Raw genomic sequence first — 17104 nt, 5'->3', positions numbered from 1 at the left:
TAAAGATGTATTAAACCTTGTTTATACAAAACCAGCTAAAAAGGTTTGAACAGCTGAACACGAGTTTTGAATGACATAATAAAAACGCCTCCTTCTTGTCCAGGTGTTTTCTTAGTTTAAACCCATAAAAAAGCCTCAAAGATAAAATACTCCGATTAATCGCTAGATTTGCATTCATAGGTACAAACCTTTAATTCGAAGAGTCTGGAAATGTAAATTACCTACTTCGGCTTTGGATTTCCCCATTTTTCTATAGAAGGGAACGGAGAAACGGACTAACTAACACAAAACTTGATGCTGTACCTTATATTTGTTATTTTTTGTGTATCTTTTGCTCCGAAACATAATCCTTTGCTTGGCTGTTTTGTCTATTCCCTTTCTACGTGAAGCAATTAAGCAAGAAGAGGATCGATCTTTTATGTGGTTCGGGAAAGGGTTGCTTTAGTCCAGGGATGTAGAAATAAACATTTCTTGGGTGATATCTCTCTCTCTCTGATGATCGAAAAAGAAAATGGTTGTTTCTTTGGGTATCAAACCCTTCCCTCCCCCGCAATTCTTATACCCTTTGTTCCGTTTATTTTGTTTATCCGTTCCCTGTTTGTTCAGGATTGGTACCTGAACACAATACTTGAATTTACATGTCCCACACCATTGAGAAATGTATCCGAAAAAGGATAGAAACTTTATTTCTTATGGCAATGATATAGTCTAGCATCTTTCATGACGAGCATCTTGAAGAAGGATGGGATAGAGATACGATAAAGTAAGATAAATTGGAATTAATCTCTCCACTCACAATTTTGATCTACTCTACCTTTCATTTGTTTATCCTATTTCCTTTGCTAAAGCCAGGACGGAACGAGAGAACAACTTGCTTTAATGCAATTCATTTGATCGACAAATTCATGAAGATAGCTCGTCCTCAACGTATTTAGTGTGACTGATCGAACAGTAGAGAGAGGTTCAATCCAAAACTTTGGATAACAATAATCCGTTTAATCAAGAAGCAATATCACCCTCAGCTCTTCACGTCACATCACATTACATTAATATCTAGTTTGAGTGTCTACAAGAAAGAAGGATATAAATTAGCTCACGTGAGGTCGGCTTTAGTGTACCAGAAGGATTTGGATCTATAGTTTGATTCAGTGAGAAGCAGAGTTAGATCCAGACTTCAATGATAAAGTACAATTAAAGCATAGATTAAAACATATTTTCACACTCTCATTCGACATATCTCCTCGTTGATTGCCTTCGCCTATCAGATTATCAATTTACCCGTCGACTATCCAACTTCTGAAAGTCAAACCTTACGGGGTTTTAGATATAGTACGACTACCGACTTAGTCATCCTTTACCTCTCCATCTACCCTCGGAAGCAAAGTACGTCTCTCCGCGGAAATAGCAGTGCAGAGGTGGACAATCCTTTATTCTGCTTTCCCGTCTATCGTATTTAAACATATATCCTGCTGTTAGTTGGGAGTAGGAAGGGGAAAAGTCAGGCAGAAGTTCAATTTCTGATAATTAAAGCAGTATACACATGGCCCATGTCAAGCTTTTTTTAACAGAAGAGCGTCATTAGAACTGAAATCATAGAAAAAATACTTTGGCAATAGTGGTCCACATGCAAGTTACAAGCCTGTCACCACGTCTTCGCCATCTGTTGATCACTGAAGATCGGCGGACAAATGGATATCCTATGCCATCGCGGAGTGACCCACAATCCCAAATCAGCGATAGCCCTGGTTCGGACGTTGGATTAGATTTAAGGTTTATCGATGATGATAACGCTCGCCGGCATCCTTCATTAACGATTCCAACTTTGATCACTACCAATGAGAATGAGTCAAATTCGTCATCGAGGCATTCTGCTTCACCGAGAAACCCAACAGGATCAGTACAATTAGAAATATCGCCTCATGATCAAAAACGACCATTACCAATAGACGTTTCTGCCAGTAAACAGTATCCTTTGCCTCGGCCTACAAGTAATATATTTTCATTGTTGAATGGTCCCTCCGCAGGCTCGCCTACTTCATCAGCATCATCAGTCGGATCACTATCGTTACGCCCTGAAGATGTTAGCGAGAAACGAACATCCAGAGAGAAAGTCCAAGAGAAAAGCATAAACCGCAAGGCATCTTCTCCTTATTTTAGACCTACCTTATCTCCAACTTCGGCACCTATATTATCACCCAACAAAGAATACTTCATGGCACCACACACTGCACCAATAATCAACCATAGACAATCTATGTATTTTGATTCAAGATCTCCTCCACCTCTCCAACCCACTGATAATCAGGATTTTCATCTCCATCCTTCAGGTGGTGCACTATCCGTGATAGATAGTCGACCAGGATTACTAAGAAGGCATTCCTCACACCCTCACGAGTACCCCTCGCATCAGCAACAACAACAGAGGCCTACGACGGCATATGCCACTGGCCCGATATATGAAGTTGAATATGCTAATATGGGGGCTCGAGCGCCTATTTCTAGGACCACGAAAGCTTGCAATGCTTGTAGGAATAGAAAGGTTCGATGTGATGCTGGTGGAGGTGATATGGGACCATGCTCGCGATGCGTCGAAAGTGGAACGCAATGTGTGTATACCGGTATTCAGAAGAAAAGAGGACCTTGTCCAGGGTGAGTTCTTGTCTACTTCCTTTCCCACAGATTCCCCTTATGCAGAGCTATGGTCAAAGCTAATCCTGTCAATCAATCTTAGGACCGCTAGACCATCAATTAGTAAACCACGCCGCCCTTCCACTCAATCACAAATCTCTTCTCATCGATCATCTGTTGCGTCCGTTCAGTCAGCTCAAAGCTTTGTGGTGACTCCAACAGATGAACAGGCACCATGGTCAAGATCATCGTACGGTTTCCCGCCTGCCACTTCTGCATCTGTATCAAACCCCAGTGGACTTCCAACAGATTCAACAGAATGGTCTTCCATCGCACCAGGTAAAATACGGTCTAGCGTAAATTCACAACGAGGGTTTATGTCAAATGGACCGATCAATGGAGCTTCGGTCGTATCTTGGTCGTCGAATTTTGAACAAACTTCTTCTTCGCACCCTTCTTACGTTCAAGAACGGGATCGATCAAACTCGATATTTGATAGAAATTATGCTTTAGCTCCACGTAATTCGGTTCATCAACTTGATGAAGTCGAAACTTATTCGCCTGATGATAGAATGTTACCACCTCGGAGATTGCCTCCTCTCAACGTTGCTATAAATGATGGTACCTATTACGAGTGTTAACACCAATATTCAGTAATGTATTATAAATCGTAGGACGAACTCGCGGTACGTTTTGGTATTGCTATTAGTTGGTCTTGCTTTTGGTTGTTGTATATTAGTCACCTTATTCGTACACGCAATATTAATGTTATGCATAGAATAATGTCTTCTGGTCAGTATGCAAATGCTACTACAGTTTTTATTGAGTGTCACGAACTTAGAGTCAAAAGCTAAACTGAAAAAATGTAAGCCGCAAGATAGGTATTTTCCTTTTTTTCATTCACTCTCCTCCCTATCGCCATTCTCTATTAGATGGTCTGAGGCGGAACTCATCTCTCCTTCCTTTTTGGCGATGATACTACCGAAAACCCATATAGGTTGACCAGATAAATCTTTCAGTTCTTCTATACCCGCTGAGTAACGTCCATCTGGGTCCGACTCGCCATGATCAAGTAACATAATTCGCATCGTACCACCTAGTATAGCCATAGCCAATCTAGTCATCTGACCGGTGTAATGCAAAATGGGGTCTACGACATATCATTAATCTTTATTAGCTTGATTTATTCTCTCAATCGAAAGCTCTGATGATGATTTTGAATAAATATCGGCTAATCGCAAACCTCTTCAAACGGATGGTTGCATCTAGCGGATCATGCAAGGGGTAACCACAGTGGGAAACTCACTTACCGTCAGACCACGGTGTCATAGGTACCAGATGCCGAGAGTACTGTATATCCTTCAACGCAGTGACGTTGTCGATATACGATTTTAAATTGACGCCAACCATGGGATCTAGCGACCGTTCAGAGAGAGCGTCGCGAAAGGAATCGCTGGTAGGGTTATATAGGTGTCAGCACCCCAGCTAGTTGCTTGTGCTGAGATGAGTATGTAGACAAAGAATTCCAAGCTGGACTCACAGTATACTGCACTCACTTATGTCAGCTGACAATAACTACGATGAAAGATCATTGTATCAGAAAATGGACTCACGAACAGATGGCCGGAAAGCGTGCTTTCGCATCACCTCCATCAAGCAATCGAGGTATCCATTCGATTTCTTTGACAAGTAGATATCCGCCAGGTCGTAAGACACGTACGCATTCCGTCAACATTGCATGATAGTCGGGCATCTAGTGGCGAAGAAAGTATAACGATCAGTTGACGATATGATTGAGAAAAAAATACTTACGCCTGCATGTATATCTCTTACATGTACTACATCAAATGTATCATTTTCGTATTCTTGACCCTTAGTCACATCATGTATGTGGAAGCTGAATAAGTCATCAAGTCTATTAGCTCCGCCTGGCGCTATGATGTCGATGGAGGTTTAAGACTAGGAATACTCAGCAGGGCCCGGCTACCCATAAACTTACGCGAAATTAGGTGGAAACACCGTTATCGGTGGATGGGCTAGATCTACACCAGTAATCTACGGCCACAAAATGAGGTCATTGATGTCGTTGACCAAGGTGTAGTGAGATAAGCACTTAGATAGGTAACTCACGTGTATATTCGGAAATGCCGAGATCATCTCTAGTGCCCTGTGTGACAGATTCGGGAGTCTCAGCAAAATGATTCCTTTTTAATACGGTACTGGGGGAAAGTAGGAATGTTGAAAGAAGGCAGATACTCACCATTTACCCGTACCACAACCCACATCTAGAATCTTCGTTGTCGTTCCGTCATTCAAGATATCCGCCACTTCTTCTATACATCACAAAGGGAATAGTAGAGGATGAAATGTTACTATCAGCGATCATGAAATCCAGTGAACGAAAATTCGATGGGAATATAATAGTAATTAAATCATGTATTCAAAAGAGAATAGGGAATTATGTCCACAATAACAGGTTTATATGATGATGGAGAGAACATATGAAAAGGACGGGATTTATAAAGTGAGGAAAAATCACTGACTGACCTGGGACATTCCCTGCGTGATATTTATAAACTTCATGTATATAATCTAGTCTCTATTTATCATTTCGCAAGATAAAGTTCAGGATTTCAGCAGGTATTACATATTCTCGAAGCGGAAGTAATCACAGTCACGAAGCAAAAGCATTTACGACGATCCTCTGCTGAACATATCCTCGGGTAAATGGTCGTACAATGACATCGAGCGTCCGTCAATTATGATACGACCATGTCAGGAAGCCTGACCGGTCCTTGTCTCAAAATGTACATCGAGAATACGAAGAAACTGTGTTTCTTCACAAATTAGAGGAATAAGGAATAATTCTGCAAACTTACCTCAGTCTCGGGTGAATGCGAAGCCACCTATCAATATCAATCACTGTTTAGCCAAGTATTGGTCTATCCAGACGCAACTAAAAGGTAATAGAAGACTTACGGGCAAACAATAGTCGTCTTGCTATCAAGACAATAGCGAATAAAGTATAGTTTCGTGTCAGGTGATCCTTCTGTGGAACAGTTGCATCCACTCAGGACTTACGATTGACGAGAAGAACTGAAAATAATGCATTAATCGTTAGTCTAATCTGTTCCAACAACAACCAATATTTTAGGCTTTTCAGGCTCAACAAACATATTCAAAACGTAATATTCTGAGATTGCACAGTGTTTATTATATTCGCCACACTCACTTGTCCTTCATCGAATCTCAAAGCTGATCCACCTCCCAATTCATTAAACGGATCAAAGTTCATAATGAGATAAGCCTTGAAAGAATTTAACAAATTAAAGTATTAGAAATTGATATTGAAAATATGTAATTATCTGCTTTGTTTTTAGTCATATGTATGTATACTATATAAATTGAGCAAACCTTAAATATATAATTCAATACTTCTGCTGGAATCTCAATTAAATCAATGAATGATTCATATATGAAAACTCAGATCCTAATCTTCAAGAGAAAAAGCCTGAGCGTAAAGTATCCCAAGAGTCCTTTGTTTGGTCGTAAGAAACTAAAAATCACTTTTTGATGGCCCTTAATTAAGTATAATCGTGTTGACCTCATGTATGTGTGTATTGAGGGGTTTTTTTTTTCCCTTCCTTTGCAAAAGCCGCCTTGGTCACTCACTTTTATCCATTCGTACCTTACAAATTATCCTGTCTTGGACTTGTGATGAAGAACTACATCAACAAAGGACGCTTAAGCTTTCAATTCGCTCTCTTTTATCCACCGAGCCGAAACAATTATGAAAGACCTTCCTTTATGTCTATCAGAATTTAAGCATTAGCAAAACCCAGATAGTCTTCTCTCCCCACTTACCCACTCATGGTTTCAAATAGTTTTTCCTCTTCATATAGAGTTTACTCGTTTTTTACCTTTCTTTGTCCTGATCTTTCTCCCCACTTCAAAAGATTTGGTATAACGCTAAAATTAACAATTCGCTGGATCAAAGCGGAAATATGGACCTTAATTAGTTAAAACACGTTTTGATCCTCAGATGAGGAGATGGGGTATATGTATATATAATTCAATGAAACTTTGAAAGTTGAAAAAATAACTCATAATTACGGGAATAGTGTTTCTACAGTTGTTTCGATCAACCGAGATCTATACCTTTAGGAACCTCTTCAACCCTTATTGAGCTTTGATCTTTGGATCGATAAAATAGGTGATAATAGGGTACAGATGATTGGTCATACAGTTCAATGAAAGGACGAATCTGAAAGCTTAGATCAATCAAGGCACAGTGAATTATTAGAACATCTCGGCGGGCGATTAGGTCAAAATGTATATGTCTCATTCGTCAAAGAGCAAAAGAGTCAAAAATTCGAAGATCATGAATCCATTTGCAGTAAACCTGTCTACGGGAGAGTGCAATGAAAGTATAATAATTTATTGAATTCATATAAATTCAAAAAAATATAGAATAACATCAGAACTGTCCAAAAGAATTTATCGAAAACAGCTATGATAAAATTAGAAAAAAAGGCATAATAACCCAAAATAAAAAAAGATGATATTAAGAATCCTTCTTCCTTTTTTTAAATTCTACCTGCTAATCTATCTTCAATCAAATCTGCCACTACTTTACCTACAACAGTTATACTCGTTCCTTGAAATCCTTCTGGATAATCAACTTGAGGTAAATTAGGTGATGTAAATGAAACATCATGTTGAATTGCAAAATGTCTTATACCTAACGCATGAGCTGTCCATTGATCTATTACATCAATCACATTAATTAGCTTTTTTGTTTTTTCTACATGAAGCATTATGACAAATACGATTAAAATTTTGTTTATGAACTTACAATCTCTTGCGAATCCACCTTTGAAAAACATTTCAATTACAGCACTTCTAGGAGTAGCAGGCATCCATAATAAATGACTTAATCCATTACCATGTACACCAAGCATTATCTATAAATCAAAACCAAAAATTCATCAGCTTGGATACTCCTTTCAAAGTTTTCCCGTCAAGCTTAACTCACAGTAGTTCTTCCAGCAAGAGCGAATTGTTCTTCTTTTGTCATTTTCTCAGCTTCAACAATAATTAATTCCCATCCTAATTTTTTACTTCTTTCTTCTAATGCTTTAACAAGTTCTTCATGAGATTCTTTTGTTAATCTTCTTCTAGAAGATTGTCTTGATATATAAGTAATTACAGGTATATAAGAACCAGGTGGAGAAAGTGGTTCTACAACATCTACACCTGGACCAATTAATTTAATTGGATCAGTTGCACCGTGACCTTCTAAATTTCTAGATATTATACTTTCAGGTAAACCTGAATATCTTAATATTTGCCTTCTAATAGGTTCCCACCACCATCTAGAAGTACTTCCTACATGTAAAGCAGAAGCTACTGTTCTAGCTGTTGGTGCTGTCCATTCTCCTCTAAACGCTGCTGATCTATCCGCTAACAATGCTCTTTCAAGTACGAATGCCTTTGGTTTGTCTGAGATAGTTTGATTTTTCATATCTGCCCAATCTTCAGGATAAAGTATTGATATCGAAGGGAAAAGAGCATACATCAATAAAGGGTTGAATTTAGGTTTATCTCGCCTATCAAAGCAGACAATTATGAATTAGCTCAATTCTATATGCCTTCTCCGGAGGATTTATCATTGGGTGGGCAGATTCAACTCACCATTCCTTGATATTTTGATGTAAGAACCAAACCCTTTGAGGAGGCGGTAATGACGTCTCTCCATCTGCGGAAATATGCTCATCATATACAGCATATGATCTCCAAGCACCCAACATGAGCTCAGCAGCGAAATGATAATAGTGATCGATGACTGAGATTTCCCGAAAATACATCAGCGATCTACAATATCGCACTCTGTCTTAGGCTGAACTCACATTGGCCATCATTGAAAAGGAAAGTCATTCCGTCCATCTTCCATACCCGTGGACCCCATAATTTCATAGCTTCAAAAGGCGAGATGAAGACAATCTGCGAATTGGGTATAATCAGCGATTACCAAGTCATGCCAAAGTCAAAAAGGAATAAAAACTCACCTCATTCCCTTTGGGTTCTCTTGCTTCCGAATTTCCTGGATCATTATTTGCTGGTAAACCTGTTGAAGTCATCATTCGAAGTTCGGGCCAAGATTTAGGATCATCTCTAATTCGAAAAATTAGCTTTTCATCATAAGCAGAAAAATAACGAATAGACGTGATCTTTTCTTCAAATATGACTCACACAACAGCATAAAAACTTCCATTATATATATATAACTTTTCCATAACTGTCCAACCAGGTGAATGAGCTTTTAAAGAAGTTGTTAAACTTTCAAGTTCATCATCTTCTTGTTCTTCTTCACCTTCATCCCAAGATTTACTTCCTTTATTAATTGTTGAATCTAATTCTAATGATCCAAATTCTCCTTCTTGTAATTCTGAAGGATTTAAAAATCCAAAAGTTTTAACAGATTCACTATATGTTAATTCATTATTATAATTTTCACCTAAATTACATATTTTAGAATTTGATTTTATTGATGATGATGATGATGATGATGATGAAGGAAATAACCAATTTGGTAATTTATATTTTGAAGAATTAGAATTTGAACTTGATTTTGGTGATTTTAAAGTTTGAATTGTTGTATTTGAAGAAGGAGTTGAAAATAAAAGATAAGAAAATGAAAGTGTTAATAAACATAATAATAAATCTCTTCTTGTTGGTCTAAATATATTTGACATTCCTCTTGATCCAATTGATGAATTTGAATTTGAATTTAAATTTGAATGTGAATTTGATTGTACTTGTTGATAATGTTGTGAATGTGTAGGTGATGATGAAAAATATGATGAAAGTATATTATTTCTTTCTACATGAGGTGATCTAGGTGGTGAACTTTGTAAAAAGTTCGGTAAGACTGATGAAGTCATTTTTGTTTAAGTTGTATATCCCAAATGAAATTCAGCCTCGGAGAATGCCCAAGATAATGAAGAAAGGAGTTAGAAAGTTGAAATGATAAAGGAGTTCTTTGATCGGTATGCTTGATTCTTTGTTCTATCCCAATCTACTAATTATATTTGATTCTCTCTCAGAGAGCTAATGAAGATCCCACAGTAAGATTTGCGTGTGATACGCGATCAAAAATCCATTAGATGGCTAATATGATCGATATGAATGATTGAATTGAGTTGAAAACGCGTTGACAGGTTTGGAAGGAGACGCGCAGTTGGATCCAACAAGACCAAGAATTGACGTGTATTTAAGGATTGGCAGAAGGAGAAGATTTGAGGTATATTATCAATTATAATAACATAGATAGACAAGGATATGCTAATTGAATGAGCGAGAATGCAAGATCATTGAAATTCGGACACTTTTTACATTACTTTTCAACAACAAAAAGCATTCTTTTTGTCCACTGTCACTATATATATATATATATATATATATGGTTCAGGTGTTCAGGTTCAAAATTACCTGAATCCGAAAGATATTTTCCTCCAATAATCAGGCACCGCCAACTCAAAGTAACAATAACGTTATTATACTTAGTTAGTAACAAACACCTGCACTCAAATACCCGATCGACACCCATACATTACGCCATCATCGTGTGAACAATCCACTTCACGTATTCATGTATCTCATCCATACTGTTACAAATATATATATATTTTAATAAGACTGATGTATATAAGCTATCCTTGTCACTCAGAACCAAGAAGAACTGGCGTGAAAGAAGGAAAAAAAACGAAACAAATGATTGTCATACCCTGTTATTCCAATGGTGCTTCTACTGACTAGTGTTTAGGGAGTTCTTTGTCCTTGTATACTTTTCCAGCGTATCTGCACACATATGATTATCAGCACATGAATCAAGAATGTATCTCGAGGATTCTAACTCACCCTTCAAGACCGCTTAAACCCAATAAACCGATAGAGATAGCAGAAACTGTTCGTCTGTCCCATGGTCGGTTCCAGTTTTGGTAAGAGAAGTAACCGAGAGCACCAAGTATAGCAACGTTCACAGCACCGGCAAGACCACCAGCGACTTGAGGTCTAAGAATGACTTCTTTAGCTTGGAGGTAGAATTTAGATCCTTCAGCTTTAGCTCGTTCGGCTTCTTCCTTTCCTTCAGGCGTTTGTAGGTAAGATTCAGCGAGGTATCCTTCTCCACCGAACAAAGCCAAAAATCCGGCGGTAACACCTCCAACCAATCGTCTGTCCCATGGTTGATCTCTTCGTGTGTAGGCAAAGTATCCAGCAGTTCCGAGAAGACCAACATTGACTACAGACACGATGTCAGCTGTCTCAAAGGCGAATACAGAGTATGTATAGCTGACTTACCAACACCTAGAAGACCACCGAGAGTACCAGGTCTGAGGACAACATCTTTAGTCTTCTCCCAGTAAGGTCCGAGGGCGGATTCGGCTTTGTTGAGCTCCTCCTGAAATATTATAGACATGTCAGTCATATTATTTACGCCAGGCTGGGACATTTCAGCTGTACGACCATCTTAACATACCTTGGCTTTCTTGCTGTACTCTTTACCTTTCTTCTCAGCCTTCTTCTCTAATTCCTTAGCTTTACTTTCAGCTTTCTTTTCGGCTTTCTCAACTTTCTTTTCGGCCTCTTCAGCTTTCTTCTCAAATTCAGCTCCGCTTTCTGGTAAGTCTACAGAGTTCTTTGTTGGGGTTGGCAATGGTTTAGGAGCAGAATCGGAAGTTGATGGTTCGAAAGCGGGGGCAGGGTGAAGGTCTATGCTGATTGGTGCTGTTGGTTCGGGAGCTTCGATATCGGGGTGGTTTGGATCAGAACCTGCTGGAAGGACGTTGACCTGGAAAAACAAAAAATGAAAGAGAGATTAGTCGTTTTCCTCAATAGCCAAATCAAAAATGCTTCGTCCAGTATCTAACGATGAGAATACTCACCTTCGAGTCGACATTGTTGTGAGCCTCGGTCTCACCTTGGAAGTGACCTTCAGCAAGGTTTTGATCGGGTTTTGGCATCTCACCGAATGGGACTACGAACCATTAAGATAGGATATTAGTAAAGGGTAATGGACCAGTAGTCAATCAGTATGCTTGGCATTGAGAGATCACACTTACTGTTGTGACTGGCTACAGATGCGTAAGACATGATGGATTACTGAGCAGGTGTGATCTGTTTTTAATTTAGTTATAGGAATGTATTTGGTATTATATATAAAAAGGAAAACCAACAGATATGGAATATGGTGAGTGTGGTTATATCCGACCTAGGTAAATCTCTTTTTGGTGGTTCATTTTAATTCTTTTTCCTTTTCATTGCGTCATAGACACGGCATCAATACTACCATACTGGGTGGCAACTGTATGAGCCGCTTTTCGGAATTATACGGTATATCATAATCATGTGGCAAAAGATTATCAAGTTAGTCGCGTCAACTCTCACGAGGGATACACGAGGGTGGAGGAAGATCATCTAACGTACTAGAGTAATGTTATTGATTCGCAATTTCAAGTTATATAAGTTGGAATGACTTAACGAAATATTCGAGCAGAAATATAATTCATACATCAGCGCATCGCTTGTTCACAAAACACTGTAGGGTCAGAAAAGGGTGACGTTGGACAATGTCTGGTCCGCCTGGACCATCAAGACTACCTTCGTCTACCTCACCTACTCGACCTAATCTACCACTAATATCGACTTCAAGAGAAGAAGCCGAACGATTCTTCGCTCAATTGGAAGCATCAAGCGATAGAAAGACCTCAGGTCCATCTGATCGAAAACCTTTTCTGTCGAACAACTCACAGAACCGTGTATCACAGAGCTTTAACCAAAAATCACAGGCTTCAGTCATTAAGCCTCGACCCGATCACTTATTTACCGGATCAGCTTCACTAAAACCAAATAAAGGGAAACAAAAGGAGGTGATAGACTTGACTCTCTCAGACACGGACGACGAGGTTATCATTCCGTTAGACAGCAATATGAAGCCGATCGTGAAGATGGAGAAGTCGAGGGTCTCAGACCGACGTGAATCTCTAGCCTCAGATCATGCTGGCTCATCAAGGTTCCCCGAAGCTGAAAATTCCCAACATCGTATAAAGCTTCCAGAAACCCAGCTAGGCCCTACGACATCTCGCAAATCTCCTCACTCGATCACGTACAATACAAATGCAAATGGTTTGTCTCCCCAGGAAGCAATTGATATGCGATCACCGCCCTGGAATCCACCAACCATCTCTCATGTACCTCTCCAACTTCTAGGTGATGGCAATAGCATGGTCGGACGCACGAAGCGAGCATTCTCCAGAACTCCTTCGGGCTCTATACCGATGTCTTTCTCTCCTCAAAAGAAGAGAAAGATAATGCCGCCTCAGTCTGAAAAGCATAGAATGAGTAAAGCAGAATGGGATGCTGCTATAGATGAGAAGAAAAGGTTAGATGATGCGAAGAAAGCTATGTTAATAAGCTCGCAAAGAGCAAATGGAGAGAGAGGAATTAGCATGAGCAGGTCTGTATCTAAAGAATCAGTCAAAACAGCATCAAAGAGCAAGGCTCATTTGCCTTCCCCGCTGAAGACCCCTATGACTCTGCCATCGACGACCACATCACCCTCAAAGAATCCATCGCCAGATTCTCATTTGGGTACACATCCTCCATCCCGAGCGACTTATCCCCTGAGCAAACCAACTGAACCTTTGGGATCAACATCCTTGACAGCGGTAAATTTTCCATCCGGTTCATCCAACGTCCCAAAATCCACGCCAAACCTCTTTGAACCTTCCAAAAACTACAACACGTCTTCACAAGCGGGTCCCTCGAAAATTCTCGCACCAATCTCCAACAAGCCGAGACAAGTCACTTCTACGAAATCTCAATCTTCTTCATCTCAGCCAATGCCAAAGCAACCGGATGGCCATGTTCGAACTTCGTCCAGACCTCGCCCTGCGCCCGGAGCATACACAATCCCTGCAGCTGATACGCCTATGGATGAATGGCCAAGGATAGATAGTACTCATTCTGCAGGCTCTTCTGGAACGCGAAGGATTTCAGGTGGTTCTCCAATAAAGCTGAAAAACAATCAAACGGAGCAAAGAAAGTCAACTGTTGCACGTTCTACTAAGAAGGATTTGCCCAAGGTTTTTCCTGCTAAATCTACTGATGCTACACCCGATATATCGCGGAAATCTCATTCGATCAACAAACAATCTCAAATCTCGCCAACAAAATTAAAATCCTCAAACAAGCGTACCCCCAGGACGCCTGGTCGAGATGACAACTCTTCGCGAAGGTCAACTTCTTCCCAACTTACTCCTTTACCCAGCCGAACAGCCTCCCCAGCTAATCCTTCACCGGTCAAATCACTCAGTGCAAGTCCGGTGAAAGGTAGACCCTTCCCAAGACTGTTGGGGGATGAGACGCCTTTACCAAAAGATCGGGCGCCGGTCGTTATATCAGAAAGCAAGGAGACTCATCAAGAGGAAGAGGCGGATATCAAACCGTTAATTGATCCAGACGCGATCTTTGCTGAATTTGACGATTTCAAATGGACCAATGACGAGGAAGAGCCCATCAACCATCCAGGGGTGTCCGGGACGGCTGCAGAAACAGTCGACCAAGATATCATCACGCAAACGGATTCAGCCGACTCAAAGCCCATCCAGACCGATAAAGTAGGCGAGATGTCGACGCCGTCTGAAACCCTCACGACACCGCGGTCAGCTCCAGAAATCAAGAGTGCTTCTCCTCCGCCGGTATCACCCAACAAGCGAGATACAGAGCCAGATAAGTGGCAGCAATTACTGGAAGAGCGTAAGGCTGAGGAGGAACAAGAAAAAGAGGCAGAGAGGGAACGAGAAAGGCGAATGGAAGCTGAATTTCAAGCAACAATGGGCGACAAGCAGGATGAAGGTGAAGGAGGGGCAAGTGGGGAAAGTGGTGATCTTACTACTTTCTTAGAGTGAGTCGACTGTCTTACCGCTTTGTATACATACTGATCCACGTCCCAGTGATATCAATTCTAAACCAAATGAACCAACTAAACTTAGATCACCTTCACCGATTAAACCCGATTTCAAATCAGCAGTTCAATCCAGAAGCGAATCTAATAAGGCTAAGAAAGAATATGAAAAAGCGGCTAAACGAAAAGCTAAATTAGATGCTATACACAAGGCAATTCAAGATGAAAATGCCAGAAAATACAAGAATGAGAATAAAGAATTCGCGAAAATCCTCAAAGGTATTGACCAGAGTAATGAATTTGATGAAGTCATGAATGATATTTTGGCATCGAATATCAATGCCAATTTACTCAAAGATCGTAAAACCGTTGAGAATGCTTATCCAACACCCGAAACCGACCTGGATGTTGCCGGGCAACGATCAGGTAACACTGATGACGAAAGCGAAGAGGATTACTATATAGATCCCGAGAATCTAGATAGAGTTCTCGACGATTCCTTCAGTCAGCGCCATATCAATGATCCAGCTAAATTGGAAAATATGATTCACGATCTAAAGACAAAGGGAGTTGGAGTAGATGATAATTTGGTTAGGGATATTAAGGTTGGATTGAAGCAGCAGTCTTTAGCTGAATCAGAATTGAGTTGGGAAGGATTTTGGGAAGATGATCATCCGAAAGTGAGTACACGAAGGCTCATTGCTAATATGGACGAATTAGGGATATTCCAAGCTAATAACCTTTTTGGTTTTGAAAGCCTGAGCAATTGAACCAAAGACAATTCATACCATTCGATCCATCTTCAACGGTCCAGGATCCGATCTTGAGGGTAATTATTGATATGACTAGTCAATCTGATAGTCCACTCGACCTGGAAGCCGTATCCACCGTGGTCTCGTCAGGTACTCTGCAGTTTGTGAAGGAGAAAAGAAGGGAGATTGGATTGATGCTGCTAAATAATGGTTAGTCAACTTCGCTTTACAGAGGAACTGCTTATTGATGTTGTATTTCAGCAATTTCTTCTTCCGACATAAGCTGGTCATATACGGCTCGGAGTGCCTTTATCGATCTTTCACAGATTCAAGGATACTTTCAAACAGCAGATCTTTATGACTTCGTAGAAATTGGAATCGCTACTCTCCTTACACTTGGAGCCAGAAAGACCATCCTCGGTCCTGTAATCAAAAAAACTCCCATTGTGGAAGCGGAATCACGTTCATCGGGTTTATCGATCATTCGTGAAACAGGGTGTGCTCTGATTTGTAGAATTATCATTGCCTTGACTAAGTAAGTCAGCACAAGGATCAAAATGGTCATTGCTAAGTGAGTACTGATGTATATATAGATCATCATCTAGCAAAGTTGAAACACAAAGTATTCTTAATTGGTTACCAATCCTTCTTCTTCTCTCGGTTGATAGTTCAACATCATCGACCTTGAACAGGATAATTGGAGATACAATTCAGATTCTCCTGCTGAATAGCTTTGACAGCTCGGATGACGTGTGTACCGTTAAAACAATACTGGCCCGTTGAAAGCGGGATCTGAGCTTATTGAGTGTCTTAACAGGTGTTCGAGCAATCAAGGAAGATCGCCCTCTCAATAGCTTCTTCCTCAACCACTTACCCCGTTGTAGTCAAAGTGGCTATACTCGAATCGCTTGGACAAAGGACGAATGAAAGCAGCATGGTACATAAATGGCTGGGTATGGAATTTCTATCACCCGGATCTTTAGATCAGACGGTATGTCCATTTTACCGTGCTACTCCAAGTAGCTCGACTGACCATCTATGTATATGTGCAGGAAGATAAGCCATCCGTTCCTCCCGTACGATATCTCTTATCTTCCATCCAATCTCTCAGCGATGAGATCCGTCCGATGCTTTCCGCCGATAACACCGATAAGGAAGAACCAAACTACGATCACATCAATAACCGTGTTACTTTCCTCTATGCTGCTATGTCTGATATGGCGGGTTTAGTTAAGGAAATGAATATTGACTTTGAAGACAATATAGATAACGTGAAGGAATTGATAGAGAATTGCGAGGTTGAACGAGTTCGAGAGGGTTTAAGAAAATGTAGGGATTTGCTATGTGAGTTTCGGTGATTGACCAGAAGAAAGGACTAGTGCTAATTATTCGATGTATGATCTGATAGCCGATCAATCGAATGGAACGTTGAAAGCAGTAGTAAAGGCTAGATTACATCAATTATACGAAATAACTAGATTGACGTTAACGCTTGAAATCAAGAAAAACATAAGATCAAATAGGTTAGGAAAGAATCTGAAAGTTGGATCAAAAGGTCAAACCCAGTTGAATTTCGGGAAAATCATTCAGAATGTAGAGGCTGAATCGCAGGTAGGAATCGAGATGGAAAGGAAAAATTCGATAAATGGAGAAGGGGAAGATGTTGAGATGCTTCTGGGATGATCAGGTCAATTCGAGTTAATGGTGCATGTCTAGAGATTCGAGCATAGAATGTTAGTTGTTAGATAGTTGTATTTAT

General features: G+C 40.1%; 5 protein-coding genes across 5 annotated transcripts; 2 read left to right on the top strand and 3 right to left on the bottom strand.

Annotated features, from left to right (window-relative positions):
* Positions 1-1624: 1624 nt before the first annotated feature.
* Positions 1625-3269, top strand: I206_106533 (uncharacterized protein; the record flags this gene model as incomplete). The annotated part of the gene is made up of 2 exons (XM_019159605.1): positions 1625-2649; positions 2732-3269. 2 exons carry the CDS (start codon positions 1625-1627, stop codon positions 3267-3269), a joined length of 1563 nt encoding a protein of 520 aa, XP_019007355.1.
* Positions 3270-3524: 255 nt separating this feature from the next.
* I206_106532 (uncharacterized protein) lies at positions 3525-5923 on the bottom strand (the record flags this gene model as incomplete). The annotated part of the gene is made up of 11 exons (XM_070203338.1): positions 3525-3778; positions 3939-4081; positions 4242-4381; positions 4441-4525; positions 4628-4683; positions 4759-4795; positions 4889-4961; positions 5176-5227; positions 5508-5534; positions 5608-5628; positions 5861-5923. The coding sequence occupies 11 exons, from the start codon at positions 5921-5923 to the stop codon at positions 3525-3527; spliced, it is 951 nt and encodes a 316-aa protein (XP_070059439.1).
* Positions 5924-7214: 1291 nt separating this feature from the next.
* On the bottom strand, positions 7215-9572 carry I206_106531 (uncharacterized protein; the record flags this gene model as incomplete). Its single annotated transcript, XM_070203337.1, has 7 exons — positions 7215-7393; positions 7484-7592; positions 7664-8237; positions 8323-8473; positions 8538-8631; positions 8697-8802; positions 8881-9572. 7 exons carry the CDS (start codon positions 9570-9572, stop codon positions 7215-7217), a joined length of 1905 nt encoding a protein of 634 aa, XP_070059438.1.
* Positions 9573-10442: 870 nt separating this feature from the next.
* On the bottom strand, positions 10443-11781 carry I206_106530 (uncharacterized protein; the record flags this gene model as incomplete). Its single annotated transcript, XM_019159602.1, has 6 exons — positions 10443-10488; positions 10549-10930; positions 10990-11089; positions 11168-11479; positions 11574-11665; positions 11751-11781. 6 exons carry the CDS (start codon positions 11779-11781, stop codon positions 10443-10445), a joined length of 963 nt encoding a protein of 320 aa, XP_019007352.1.
* A 476-nt stretch (positions 11782-12257) lies between these two features.
* Positions 12258-17028, top strand: I206_106529 (uncharacterized protein; the record flags this gene model as incomplete). The annotated part of the gene is made up of 8 exons (XM_019159601.1): positions 12258-14593; positions 14643-15273; positions 15351-15555; positions 15607-15880; positions 15939-16095; positions 16163-16336; positions 16398-16689; positions 16754-17028. 8 exons carry the CDS (start codon positions 12258-12260, stop codon positions 17026-17028), a joined length of 4344 nt encoding a protein of 1447 aa, XP_019007351.1.
* Positions 17029-17104: the final 76 nt, after the last annotated feature.

Source organism: Kwoniella pini, chromosome 9 (assembly GCF_000512605.2).
Source record: "Kwoniella pini CBS 10737 chromosome 9, complete sequence".
NCBI lineage: Eukaryota > Fungi > Basidiomycota > Tremellomycetes > Tremellales > Cryptococcaceae > Kwoniella > Kwoniella pini.
This window is presented reverse-complemented; position numbering and strand designations above follow the sequence as displayed.